General features: G+C 49.7%; 2 protein-coding genes across 2 annotated transcripts; both read right to left on the minus strand.

The window, feature by feature from the left end:
- Nucleotides 1-393: 393 nt before the first annotated feature.
- LOC149277451 (endoplasmic reticulum mannosyl-oligosaccharide 1,2-alpha-mannosidase-like) lies at nucleotides 394-5,549 on the minus strand. The gene is made up of 13 exons (XM_089502932.1): nucleotides 5,442-5,549; nucleotides 4,073-4,181; nucleotides 3,857-3,987; nucleotides 3,542-3,663; nucleotides 3,007-3,116; nucleotides 2,725-2,910; nucleotides 2,418-2,566; nucleotides 1,965-2,153; nucleotides 1,685-1,875; nucleotides 1,362-1,482; nucleotides 921-1,118; nucleotides 668-799; nucleotides 394-594 (listed from the first exon to the last, which is right to left on the minus strand). The coding sequence occupies exons 1-13, from the start codon at nucleotides 5,547-5,549 to the stop codon at nucleotides 394-396; spliced, it is 1,947 nt and encodes a 648-aa protein (XP_089359058.1).
- A 1,766-nt stretch (nucleotides 5,550-7,315) lies between these two features.
- Nucleotides 7,316-12,007, minus strand: LOC149277452 (UDP-N-acetylhexosamine pyrophosphorylase-like protein 1). Its single transcript, XM_089502900.1, has 9 exons — nucleotides 11,716-12,007; nucleotides 9,886-10,090; nucleotides 9,574-9,749; nucleotides 9,111-9,283; nucleotides 8,797-8,990; nucleotides 8,544-8,684; nucleotides 8,159-8,344; nucleotides 7,764-7,830; nucleotides 7,316-7,396 (listed from the first exon to the last, which is right to left on the minus strand). Exons 1-9 carry the CDS (start codon nucleotides 12,002-12,004, stop codon nucleotides 7,316-7,318), a joined length of 1,512 nt encoding a protein of 503 aa, XP_089359026.1. The 5' UTR covers nucleotides 12,005-12,007.
- Nucleotides 12,008-13,606: the final 1,599 nt, after the last annotated feature.

A 13,606-nucleotide genomic window follows, 5' to 3' on the forward strand; every position in this document is an offset into this window, starting at 1 on the left:
GAGACGCCCCAACGCCAACCAATCTCCTTGAGGCTCTACTGCGTTTCGGAAAGCAGGCGAAGCTCAGGAGCAAGGAGGTTAAATTCTTGCACTTGATGGTCGTCCTTCTCCATGGGGAGGGAGAGAGCTCTATACGAGCCCAAAGGCTACTTCAAGCTGGAGCTCTCCGTCCCAGACCAGCCACTCGCGCCCAAGTCATTGAGACCCGCTTAGAGCAGAGAGGAGCGGCTTGGGTTTGATGCTACAATGTTTCTCGCTCGTTATGGTATCAAAAAAACAGGAATATCATGAAAATGTCAGTATTGTAACAGCAGCTGTGAAAGAATCGGATCCCGGGGGCGGGGGGGGGGGGGGGGGGAGATTTGGTGGACGACATCGCTGGGATGGGAAAGATTAAGATGTCCAGATAGGGAGCGGGTGAGCCTCCGTGTTGAAGACGTACTTGTCCAAGTTGAGGAGGTCCACGTCGTCAGAGAAGAGCAGGAATAAATACTTGAGGGTCTCCCCGAGGAAGAAGCTCTCCATTTTGTCCCTCGGCTCTGGGTGGCTTGGACTCTGTACGTTGTTAATGGAGGTGAAACCACCGGTAGAGACCTGAGAAGACAGATACGTTTTAACAGAGTGTCCCAAATGAAGAATTATCGGGCGCCCGCAGAATAATACTGACCCGAGTGTACTTGTTGAAGTTCTGAAGGATCTCCCAGCCCCAGTCCTGATACTTTGTGTCTCCGGTGAACCGGTACAGATAGAAGAGGCTCTCCACCGTCTCGGGCCGTAGGAGATTGTGCCGGTCAGCAGGCTACCGGGAAGAGGGAAAGAACGATGAAAAGGGAAGAGGGGCGACGCGGAGCCCTTTCTAGCGGGTGGGTAGCCGATATCTCTATGCTAGGTCCTTGGAGACCTTCTCAACCAATACAAACCTTGACATCTATATCTTTAGAGCCTTTCTGCGCATGTAGAAAGAAGTGCGATATCTCGGGGCTCAGACCGGTCTCCATCTGCTTGTACATCTGGTAACAGGTGTCCATCAGGGCAGCGGCGATTTCCATGTGATCGGCCGTTATGCCGTTGTGGGCTCCCAGGGCTAAGGTCCCCGGAAGAAAGCAAACCAAGTGATCCTAAGGAGAGGATTAGGGAGACGATCAAACTACGTCTATAGGTTTCCAAACCGCGTCGGCCTCCGAGGCTTAATCCGGTTTCCCAGTGAAGGAGGAACACAACGTCACTGCTGATCGTTTTAGAAACTGACTGGCCAAAGGCCATCTCAGTCCGTGACAATTCATGCGTGAATAGTATACGAAGTGCTTGAGTATACCAGAGGCGGTGTTTGAACCCGGTTTATATAAAGCCCCGGCCCTTACCATCTTGGGACTAAAGTGTCCGTGAGACAGCTCCCCGACGAACGTCAGCTGACTGGGCTCCGACTTTCGCAGCAGGTTTTTCTTAACGCCTTCAATCGCCTGCATATAATCTTCCAAAAACCTGCAGAAGAGCCCAAAAGTTATAATACATAAACCCCAGAACGCAACCCCTGCCCATGTCCAACGCATAGGACGGCCGGCACGAGATATCAGACCGTCCTCCGGCTTCTACGTTTGAGCGTTAATCATTATAAATGTAACCTTCAGATCAATACAGCAAAACCCAGTCTCTTATCACCGCGGTATTTGTACGCGGGACTTACGTGTTCTCTTTCTTCCCGCTCTGGATCCACTGCTTGAGCAAATACTCGTAGTAGCTATCGGCTCGGGCTCCGAGAGTAAACACTCCTAGGTGGGTGAACTGCCCACTGTTTGTGTTGATGAACATGGGCACCAGTCCGTCGCGTTTCCCCGAGAGGCCGCGCACGTGCTGGGTCACCTGGTCAACCGCTTTCTAGAAAAGACGGGAGGAAAACAAAAAAAACGTCATCGACGTCTCCGGACCAAAGATGGCCGAACAATCAGAAGGACAGGTCAGATCACCTGGTACCGGTCATCCCCTGTGACGCGAGACAGCTCCCTGAACTCCAGCTGGACGCTGGTCACTTCGGCCACCGTGCTGTCGGACGTCCAACGCGGCGGGTGGGCTGTACCTCGGCCGATGTTCACATCAGAGAAAGGCACCTTAGACGGGGTGTTGAACGCTGGAAGCAGGCGGGTGCCGATGTCTGTCTACGGAAATAAAGAGGACACAGCATGGAAAAAGCAGCCATTGCGGCCGAAATACTCTCCTTTACCCTCTATAGGGTCAGGTTATGTATAAAGCGTCGTAACGATGATGAAGGAGGAATCAGACGACTCCTGACTTCAGGCAGACTACACCTATGTGTCCGAAACGCTGTCCTCCTCCATACTAACCAGTCGGTCACTGGTAAAGCAGCGACTGGCGACAGAGCTACATTTTGGGGTCTCCAACAAAGAGGCGGCAGGACTTACAGCTTTGTCCAGGAACAGCGAGTCCTTGGTCAGGTGGTACGCGCTGAGAAGTCCACCCAGGATCCGGATCGTGCTCTCAAACAGGTTGACATCAACATTTTTATCGAAGGTCAGCTTGGTGGCCACCCAGTCTTTGGCTTCTTCAAACTCTGGAACATAGGAGCCACCGTGTTACAGGAACAAGAACCCCAACCCTGCTGCTCGATAAGATTTAAGGACTGAGCTATTTTGTTTTTTTGGGGGGGGGGGGGGGAGGGGGGGACTAAAACTTTGTAACGGAATCCAAAGTCAAGTAGGGAAAACTTACCATCTTTTAGGCCCATAATCCACATGCTGTCCAGGGCGTCGATAAGCGTGAGCCCCAGACCAAACCACTCGTTGAAGGACTTGGAGATGGGCTTTAGCTCATCGTGACCCCAGGCGAAGTCTTTGTACCCTTTCCAAGCGTGCCGGAACGCTTCTACCACAGCCTCCTGGCGCTCGTTGACGGGCACTAAATGAGACATTGCAGCGTTATGGCGCTCACGGCCCACGACCCGGATAGACGGCCATTAGAAGGCATCACAGAATAGACGGGGACGGCGAGTACCTGGATCCTTTTGGTCAGCGATATCTTGAGGGGCTGCCTTAGTCTGTTCTTGCACTTTATTCGGGGGCGCTTCGGACGCTTGGACGGGTTCTATGACAGCTCCTCGCCAGCTGTGTGCACAGAACATTCAGACATTGCTACCGGTATCACCGCCCGGCTATTTATGTCACGTGACCTTAAAAAGTCATTACTTGGCACACAGGAGGGCGCACCCCTAAAACTCTCAGCCGTGCGCGACCCACCACGTGGCTTCCGGAGGCTCAGCTGACTCTGTCCCTAAATAAATCGTTTTCCAGGAGATGGCGTGGAAGAAGTCAGCTCTGGGGGTTGTGGAAAGTCCTTAGAGGGCCGCCTGCGAGCCGTTACCCAGCTAAATGGCTACCCCCCCCCCGTGAAGTTGACATATATACACTGCATTAACCATACATAACAGACCCCTTTATTATCAGGCACAAGCCGAGGTGCCGCCTCTCCCTGGTAATCGCTGCCGTCTCGTTCACAGTAGTCAGTGCATCGCACGGCCCGCGGTCAGTACCTGATGACAGGCTGGTTCGCCTCTACTTGATCCGGCCTCTGCTCGTTGTCTTCAGCTATTTGGCTGGGCGTAGGATGCGGGTTTAAGTTGGGAGGACCCCGTTTATTCGGTCTCCTTGGTTTCTAGGTCAAGATAGAACAAAACCATGAAAACTTGTTACAATATGACGGCAGCGAGATGGCTGTCCTCGGGGGGCCACGGCCAGGAACCCAGATACCGCTGCCCAAAAACAAGCTGGGATATCCAAGTATCATGGCCTGTGCGCTGCCTCTGAGGACCGGACCCCCAAATAACGCCCCCCCCCCCCCCGGGTACCTGAAGCGGCGGCTTCGGTAATTTCTGGTCCGTTTCCTCAGCTCTCTTGGGTGCCGGTAGCGCAGCTTGATGGGCAGGGTTTAACCCCGGCATGTCCGCTTCATAGCGCTCCTCCAGCTGCTTTGTCAGGGCTAAGCGAACATCAGAAACGGGTTCAATGACATAGAATGTCTTCATAAAGACAAGAGTTCTATACTGGGGGGGGGGGTCACGTACTTCTCCAGTGCTCCCCCAGATTGGAGAACGACACCAACCCGCCGACGGCAAGCAGGGCACAGAGCGAAAGGATGACGGCGCGCTGGAACCTGGACAGCTGCTTCCATTTCTACAAGGAAAGGAAGGAAGGAAGAAGCATCAGGAACGCCGCGTCAGCGCTCCGCTTTAACACAATCGAGCAGACACGCGCCTTTTACGACCTGCTGCGGGCAGCGGGCTTAACCCTTTCAACACCGGAGCTCGCAGCGCACACATCTATCAGATATCGGCGTCGGGGTACACACGTGTGCATGCGCAGAGAGCTCACAGCTGCCAGATATGTGGACAAGCGGCATTCTTGCGTTGAAATAGCATAAAAAAGCATAAAATACGCAAAAGCCAAGACCGCTCCCTGCTTAAACTACTCCGGGCAAACGCATTTCTCCCTATTAAGATCTGCGACGTTCCCACTTGTTTAGCGGGCGATGCCCTCCGCGTTCTGGGACGTTCTCGCAAAACGTCTAATTATTTCCAAATACTTTCTTAGGCAACAAAAAAGGAAAGCCGGTGAAGTCTCGTCCAATCAGGAGCGACCATTCCTTCTTTCTAAAAGAGCCAATATGTCCCCTGAATTCGAGTAAACGTTGTCCCCACCGCACGCCCGTCACGCACCTGGCAGCAGCGCTCGGCCATGTCTCGGAGCCGGTCGGCTCGTCTGTCCTAGCGTATGAGTTAAAGCCCCCCCGAGGACCCCCTGCAATATCCGCAGGATCTAAAAACAGCGTGTACGCCTTAGCTCAAGGTAAAATGATACCCCCCGTGCTCAGCACTTTCTAACCCCCCACAGAGGATCCCCCCCCCCCGAGCGTGTCACAAGTCTTTCTTGCATCATCTGTGAATACGGTGATTTACCCCGCGGGGTGGGACGGCACTCAGGTTACACCTGGCCGGGGGGTCTCTTGTCGTTACACCTCGTTGTAAATAAAGCTCTTCACATTGTGTAACCCATACACGGCAGGTGTCATTAACCCCTCGCAGCCTGTATTTCTGAGCAGGTGGCATTATTAACCCTTAGCAGCCCGCACAGAGCAGGTGGCATTATTAACCCTCTGCAGCCCATACAGAGCAGGTGGCATTAACCCTCTACAGTCTGTAGTTCTGTACAGATTAACCCTCTGCAATCTGCAGATCTGTACGGGGCAGGTGGCATTAACCCTCTGCAGTTCTGTACAGAGCAGGTGGCATTAACCCTTTGCAGTCTGCAGATCTGTACAGGGCAGGTGGCATTAACCCTCTACAGCCTGTACTGGGAATACCCCATAGTTTTTAAATACAGACACAGAGAGTGTGGACGGTGTGTATGCGGCCCCGGCCTGTCCCAACTTCTCACCCGCCAGCAGGACCTCCTTCTCCAGTTCTTGCTGTTGTTATATCCGCCTCCCCCTTCCGCCTGGATAAGAGTCACGGACATAAAGTCCCGGCGCTGCGGGGAGTACATGGCTCCGGCCGGCACCCTGTCAGCCGTTCCCCATAACAAGCCAGCCGTTCGAAGGAGGAGCGAGGAAGGGGCGGAGCGGCTAACAGAGCCCGAGGCTGCGGCCTAACCCACACCGTAAACAAGTCGCCAAGCGCCATGCGAATCGTATGCGCATGCGGGGAACCACAGAGCGCCCATAGGATCCGGAGAGAGCGGCAGCCGCGGGTCATCGAGAGGAGCCGCTCTGTCACCTGACCAAGCTCTGAGTTGTCATTAACCGTGCGGCCATCTTTAATGAGGGCAAATTACCAACTGACAGATATTTTATTATTTACCCTTCAGAGATTTGTAGCAAAATCTCCGTCTGATGCTTGAATAGCGATTTATTATATAGTGTAAACAGGTTTTGCAGATAAGAGGGATATAAGGGAGGGTCAGATGGTGCGCAGACATGGAAACCAAAGTATTTTGAATATTCAGCTCATCACTATAATGATTCACGTAGTAAATACTAAAGTGTCTGGAACAGTACGTCGCTCGTTTGTCTGGTCCAGGAGCAGGCAGCTACGTGGTGGATATAACACCAAATACATCGACAACCAATTCCACAATTATTATATCTTCTGGTGCCCGCTTACACTTACTGGTGCCCCGCTTACACTTACTGGTGCCACTGACGGGGCCCCGGGGCACTCACTGGTGCAGGGACACGTTACCCAGTATGAACTGGCAATAAGTGTTGTAGGGCACTGATCCCAAATTATAGTCTCCAGCAACGCCAACGGGACAGAGAGATGAACCCACGATCAAAAAAAGCGCAGAACACAATGTGCTCCTAAAGTACTTTACGTTATCTGCATCGATAGATTTAACCGACAATTCCGTTAAATGAGGAAATAGGTTCTTTATTTAATCAGATTAATAATTCCTACCGCAAAGTGTAACTTAATTGGTAAAAATTATATTTAACCTAAAATATGAAGCGTTGATTATTTCATTATAATTTCCCTTTAAGCAAAAACAAAAAAATACATACTAAAAAAATAAAAAGGTAAAGCAAATCTATTTTAACCGAACATATCAAGAGCATGATTTGGAGATCCAGTAACCCTCGGGGTGCAAAGGGTTTAAGGCACTTTATCCTTATTAACTCTTTCGTTGCAGAAATTTTGAAGACCCAGCCGTAACTCGACAGGAGTTTTGTAAATAACCGTCTGTTGGCCGCGCGTCTCTGGCCTTCTCTAAAGATGGCTGCAGCCAGGACTGGATCGGGCATCCGATCATTAATTTATTCTTTGGCATTATTACCTCGGAAAGAGACCCCATTGCCGCTAAATATTTTAAGGGGGGTATGAAGCGCACCGAGATATTTAGTGCATGTGCAAATCATAGATGAATAATAATTTCATAGTAAACGAGCCTTAGCGTTATTATATAATATAACGACAGATTATCAATGTCTACGTAAGACAACGCCGTGAAGGACGAAGCTCCATGTTGGCCGTATGAGGATCCATTTGTCTCCACGGGGTTAAAGCCCAGCCGGTGGGTAAAGCAGCATTTGAAATGTCATAGGAAGGAAACAGAGGACCTTTCACCTTTCTGTCCTAAGAATTCTACAGAACATCTAAACTAAAAGTACAGCTGGTTGGACACAAGTCGACTGGCAGCGATGCCACGCAGGATATACTTCGGATGATGGGAGTCTTCAGAACGGCCCGGCGTACGCTATTAGCAGCTGCTGGAAACTCTCCTCCAAGGCAAGAAAAGGACGATATTTCACCCAGTTAAGCTTCACATTCTTTGGTGTTCTCGTCCAGGATGAACGGAGAAGAGATGTCCTTGTTTTTCAGGTAGATTTCTAGACCCTGCAAACACCACAAATACAGTTTATGGGAACATTTTAAAAATAGCTCATCACCAAATATAAAAATGTTTCTGGAACCTCTTACAGGGACGCCGTATGTGGCAGATATTAGGAGCCGAGTGCTTGGTCTCGTGATCCGAGCCGGCACAGCGATAGGTTACAGCAACGACATCGCCAGCCAATATGAACTGATTGCAGTCCGGACTAAAGTGCGTATAAACTGACGGATTACTATTGCATATGCACCGAATTACAGGGGTTTTAAATCCCATGGCACAAGACAGCTGGCTTGCTTTTCTGTTCTAACCCGTTCCTATCACGACCTTAAGTTAAGCTTTATTTGGTAAGCGGTTCCGTTTTAAACTCACTTCCCCGAAGTAGGACACCAGAGGAGAAATCTCGCACACAGCCGGGGGGTCGTCGCTTTCCGAAATGCTGCGGAGGGCAAAGGAAAAAATAAACTATGAGCCAAGATAAGGTCCTGTTTGGTTGTCCGCAGGAGACTCGGTTTGTGTTCTCTTTTTGGGCACACAGTGTGCGCTCCCCACTTTTACGTAAAACTTCTCCTATTGCCGTCTCACCTTTGCATCCACGAGAAAGCCGTTGGTTCGTATTGTTAGTTGTTAACTAGAACAGTGTACACCACCACACGTCATCACTTTGACATTGTGTGTCTAAGTACATCATGAAAGCCCCCGCAGGAGGATGCTGGTGTCTCGTCTGCCCTCTAACAGCCACACACCTTGGCTACGCTGAGATTTACCTGTCGTTTTCTGGAACACGGCATCCATTCTCATCCAGAAAGCGAGTGCCGGCTTTCCGTGCCCAGCGATAATGCTGCCAGAGAAGGGAGCGTCTTGCCGTGGTCGGGGTGTCCTTATCAGCCGTGTCAGCATTCTTCAGAGGGGAAAACTCTTCCTCTCTTAACACCTCGAATGCCACGAAGTTCCTGTGAAAAAGAGGGCTTCCTCAATAACCCCTGGATGATCTAACGTATAGATATATGTATATATACCGTATATATATATATATATATATATATATATATCACACAGCGGGTTTAATACAGACAGGTGTCTTTACTCTCTATTCTACGAGTAACCTTCTTTTTTGGCATTTAGTGCCGCCGGCAAACATGTGACACTAACTTGGCAAACTGGAAGACATCAAAAACAAACTTCTCCATCTTTATCCCATTTGGCCGCACAGGCTTGACCAGATTTCCTTCCTCGTCCACGTACGGGACCTTCTTAATGGCGACATGGTAGCCTAAGCATGGCTCCAGTGTCCTAAATAAAGAGGGAGAATCACACTTTGTAAAAATTTTCAAGGAAGCTGAAAGGCTTAAAAATTTAAGAAACCGATACTCAAGGGTGGATGGAAAGGTAGCTCATTTCTCACGTGGCCACATTTTTCAGGAACTCCAGGGAGAAGAAATGATTGCAGATGTTTCCAGCGTTATAAGTCAGGCTTCCATCGGGATTGCGCTTCTCTGCAGTTTCCGGGCTGATCTCGCTATATTCTACCACTTGGTAAATCCCGTCCACTTGGCAAACTACCCCTACCGGCTCAGCCGGATATGCCTTCTCCACAACCTAGTGAGGACGACACATAAAATTGGGTTAGTGATTTATCTGCCATAAATTCCTGGGTTTTTATGGTTTTGGAGACATGAACAGAAGGTCGGTCGTTCTTTCACGGCCTTTCACGCTAACCTTGGCCCCACAATCAGCTCCTCTGGACACACAGAATCCAACAAAGACTGGATCGGCCATCTTCACGAGGATGTTGTCCACGCAGTACACGTGGACGTATGAGATGCCTCGTCCCTCCATGTCTTCCAGAATCTGGTTGTCAGACAGAGCTCGATATAGGCCACCATTCCCGTCTGAAAGAGTCAAACCATCACCAAGCTGTTAGACGTTCAGCAGATCTCTCCATGTTTCAGCCTCTGGTCGACAAATCGATGACGTTTTCTTGACACATCGAGCAACAAAAAAGGAGATCTGCTGAAGGTCTAGGATGGGAGACATTGAGAGAAACCAATAAATGTCCTTAGTCCAGGTCGAGTTTTGTGTAGAGTTGTGCAGTAGAATGACTCCCACTGTGAGAGCTAATAATCTAAAACCAGTCCACGCGTGAGCAATACGGAAACAAACAGAGATGTGTGCGGGTTACCTGGAGCCATGGCCACCTTGTCCTTGCGTTCTAAGATGGCCTTTCCATCAAACCCCACGGCTGGAAGCATCCCCTGCTCAAACATGATCACGTTCGATCTGTCCAGGCCAAAATAGTCGTGGTCTTCAAATAACTTTTGCGTAGGGCTGAGTGTGAACTCACTGGTCATGATATACCTGCGGAGACAGCACGCAACAGAAAGCGGTTATTACCCAATATGATACCTGCCCTCTAAGCAAAGCAGTTCCTCGTACAGAACGTAGGCACACGTGGGCCCCACCACATCCCTGCTGTTGTATTGTGCGTTCGTACCACGGCACGGTGCATTTGGTGGAATATCTCTCATCGGCCAATTTCTGTACCCGGAGGATGCGTTCAGCCTGGATCTGATACAAGGTTTTCTTGCTCGGCAGCCCCACGTTGTACATGCCTTTGGGGTAAGTTACCCCCAATCGAGTACCCTGACCACCTGCAAGAAGCAGTACAGCCACCTTGTTCTGGGAGATCTGATGAAGACCTAGAGATCATAATTACAAAAAAATGATATATGATACACTGAAAATACATTAAATGGATTTTTTCCACCAAATTTTTGGTTTAAATATACATATAATGAAGTCAGTGTACTTCCCAACGTCACCACTGGGCGGCGGTATGGCACAGGCTCACCAAAAGGGGCAAAAGATTTTACTGAATTCATACATTAACCACGTACAACACTGAGAAGGGTCATATATATAGCCTTATGGAGTCTTCAGCTGAAGGTGGCACCTTTTTTTGGGGGCCCTACATAAGCTTTCACAGGCTCAGAAGTCTCTTCTTTAGAAGAAATAGCTTTTTAGGTTATGATATATTATTTCATAATAAATAGAAAATGTTCATGTTATAAGTAATAACGGCTTATAGTAAATTATTTTAAGAACAGGAATGTGTAACAACATTTGAAAATAATAATTATTATTATTATTATAATAAAAATAACAATTAATAATATTAATAATAGCAGTAATAATAGTCAATAATAAATATATCTGTCACGCATTCACAGGCTGTCCCCAAATATTCACCATAAATTGTCCATAGTTGTGTTTTTAACATCCTTTAACAATGGAAGGAAGGAAGCCAGACGGAGGGGCATTAACCTATGGAGTCACACAGAGGATTCCATATGAATGAATTCACTTTGCAAAGTACCCTGCCCCGTGTTAAATGCCCCGTGGCAGATGCCCCATGTTAAGTGTTCCATGGTAAATAAAAAACAATGTGAAATTAAATGTAGAATTACTGTTATCCCCACCCTGCCCCCTAATATGCAAAGTACCTTTTATCCCCCTAACCTGCCCCCTATTCTCATCCCCGTCTCCTTATTCTTCTAGCTTCATCCCTTTAAACCCCAAACATTCAACTAGGCAGCCCCCCAGCCTCCTCTCTGTACCCCCCAGCCTCCTCTCTGTACCCCCCAGCCTCCTCTGTACCCCCCAGCCTCCTCTCTGTACCCCCCCAGCCTCCTCTCTGTACCCCCCAGCCTCCTCTCTGTACCCCCAGCCTCCTCTCTGTACCCCCAGCCTCCTATCTATACCCCCCAGCCTCCTCTCTGTACCCCCCCAGCCTCCTCTCTGTACCCCCCCAGCCTCCTATCTATACCCCCCAGCCTCCTCTCTGTACCCCCCAGCCTCCTCTCTGTACCCCCAGCCTCCTCTCTGTGCCCCCCCAGCCTCCTCTCTGTGCCCCCCAGCCTCCTCTCTGTACCCCCCAGCCTCCTCTCTGTACCCCCAGCCTCCTCTCTGTGCCCCCCCAGCCTCCTCTCTGTGCCCCCCCAGCCTCCTCTCTATACCCCCCAGCCTCCTCTCTGTACCCCCAGCCTCCTCTCTGTACCCCCAGCCTCCTCTCTGTACCCCCCCCAGCCTCCTCTCTGTACCCCCCCAGCCTCCTCTCTGTACCCCCCCAGCCTCCTCTCTGTACCCCCCCAGCCTCCTATCTATACCCCCCCAGCCTCCTCTCTGTACCCCCAGCCTCCTCTCTGTACCCCCAGCCTCCTATCTATACCCCCCAGCCTCCTATCTATACCCCCCAGCCCCCTCTCTGTACCCCCAGACTCCTATCTGTAACCCCGGCCCCTCTATCCCCCCAGGCCCCTCTTACCTTCCTGCTCCCAGCGGCCCAGCTCCCCCGGGTCACTCCGGCTTACCCTCCCTAAGAACTCGGGGGGTACGGGCCTCATGCGCTGGTCTAGCCGCTGGGGGGAGCTGCTCTCTTGGTTGTAGGCCTCCAGTGCCCGGCGGCAGTGGTCCCTCAGCTCCCGGGGCTCCATCAGCAGGAGCTCCCCGACCAGAGCCTCCCTCTCAACTGGGCTCAGCTCGGGCCAGAACCGCAACAGTTGCTCCTGGCCAGCGTCCTGCAGCCTCCGCCGGACTCCGACCTCGGCCTCCATCGGATGCAGGGGATGGCGCTGTCACTATGGATACCGGACTAGTAAAGGGGCAGTACCAATAGAGACCGGTCCAGGGATGAGGCGGTTGCTATGGAGCAGCGCGAGACCTCCGCTCTAGGGTTGCTATAGAGACCAAATGAGTCCGGAGCTACGAGAGACTGAATAAAGTGCAGGAGGCGGGGCCCGGCACGTGACACTGCTGGCGGAAGGACCAGAGGGATCACGAGACGAAGGAAGGTTATAAAAGCGCTGAACTGGTGACTCCGAACTGCTCTGAACTGGTAACTCAGAACTGCTCTGAACTGGTGACTCGGAACTGCTCTTCTTTTTGAATATCTCTTATTTTTAATTTTTTTAAGTAAATTTTACCGTTCAGAGGATTTCTGAGTCACCAGTTGAGAGCTGTTCTGAGTCACCAGTTCACTGACTCAGAAGTGAACTGAATTGGTGACTCAGAAGTGATTCAAAGAACGGTTCAATTCACTTATGAGTGAACTGAATTGGTGACTCAGAAGTGACTCAAAGAACGGTTCAGTTCACTTCGGAGTGAACTGAATTGGTGACTCATAAGTGAACTGAATTGGTGACTCATAAGTGAACTGAATTGGTGACTCAGAAGTGAAGCAAAGAATGGTTCAATTCACTTCTGAGTGAACTGAATTGGTGACTCAAAAGTGAGTCACCAATTCAGTTCACTTATGAGTCACCAATTCAGTTCACTCAGAAGTGAATTGAACCATTCTTTGCGTCACTTCTGAGTCACCAATTCAGTTCACTTATGAGTCACCAATTCAGTTCACTCCGAAGTGAATTGAACCGTTCTTTGAGTCACTTCTGAGTCACCAATTCAGTTCACTTCTGAGTCAGTGAACTGGTGACTCAGAACAGCTCTCAACTGGTGACTCAGAAATCCTCTGAACTGGTAACTCAGAACTGCTCTGAACTGGTGACTCGGAACTGCTCTTCTTTTTGAATATCTCTTATTTTTAATATTTTTAAGTAAATTTTACCGTTCAGAGGATTTCTGAGTCACCAGTTGAGAGCTGTTCTGAGTCACCAGTTCAGTTCACTCAGAAGTGAACTGAATTGGTGACTCATAAGTGACTCAAAGAACGGTTCAATTCACTTCTGAGTGAACTGAATTGGTGACTCAGAAGTGAACTGAATTGGTGACTCAGAAGTGAACTGAATTGGTGACTCATAAGTGACGCAAAGAATGGTTCAATTCACTTCTGAGTCACCAATTCAGTTCACTCATAAGTGACTCAAAGAACGGTTCAATTCACTTCTGAGTGAACTGAATTGGTGACTCAGAAGTGAATTGAACCATTCTTTGCGTCACTTATGAGTCACCAATTCAGTTCACTTCTGAGTCACCAATTCAGTTCACTTATGAGTCACCAATTCAGTTCACTCAGAAGTGAATTGAACCGTTCTTTGAGTTACTTCTAAGTGAACTGAATTGGTGACTCATAAATGAACTGAATTGGTGACTCAGAAGTGACTCAAAGAACGGTTCAGTTCACTTGTGTGAACTGAATTGGTGACTCAGAAGTGAACCGAATTGGTGACTCAGAAGTGAACTGAACCGTTCTTTGAGTC

The sequence above is a fragment of the Sceloporus occidentalis genome, unplaced genomic scaffold (genome assembly GCF_023333645.1).
Source record: "Sceloporus occidentalis isolate IW3139 unplaced genomic scaffold, rSceOcc1.0.p SCAF_214, whole genome shotgun sequence".
In the NCBI taxonomy this organism is placed as follows: Eukaryota; Metazoa; Chordata; class Lepidosauria; order Squamata; family Phrynosomatidae; genus Sceloporus; species Sceloporus occidentalis.

Coding starts and splice junctions, on each gene's coding strand:
- LOC149277451 (XM_089502932.1), bottom strand. CDS start 5,549: ATGTACTCCCCGCAGCGCCGGGACTTTATGTCCGTGACTCTTATCCAG. Junction 2,567..2,724: donor GATTATGGGCCTAAAAGATG/GTAAGTTTTCCC, acceptor CCTATGTTCCAG/AGTTTGAAGAAGCCAAAGAC. Junction 1,119..1,361: donor GACACTTTAGTCCCAAGATG/GTAAGGGCCGGG, acceptor TCCTCTCCTTAG/GATCACTTGGTTTGCTTTCT.
- LOC149277452 (XM_089502900.1), bottom strand. CDS start 12,004: ATGGAGGCCGAGGTCGGAGTCCGGCGGAGGCTGCAGGACGCTGGCCAG. Junction 10,091..11,715: donor GGGCCGCTGGGAGCAGGAAG/GTAAGAGGGGCC, acceptor TATGATCTCTAG/GTCTTCATCAGATCTCCCAG. Junction 7,397..7,763: donor TGGTGTCCTACTTCGGGGAA/GTGAGTTTAAAA, acceptor TGGTGTTTGCAG/GGTCTAGAAATCTACCTGAA.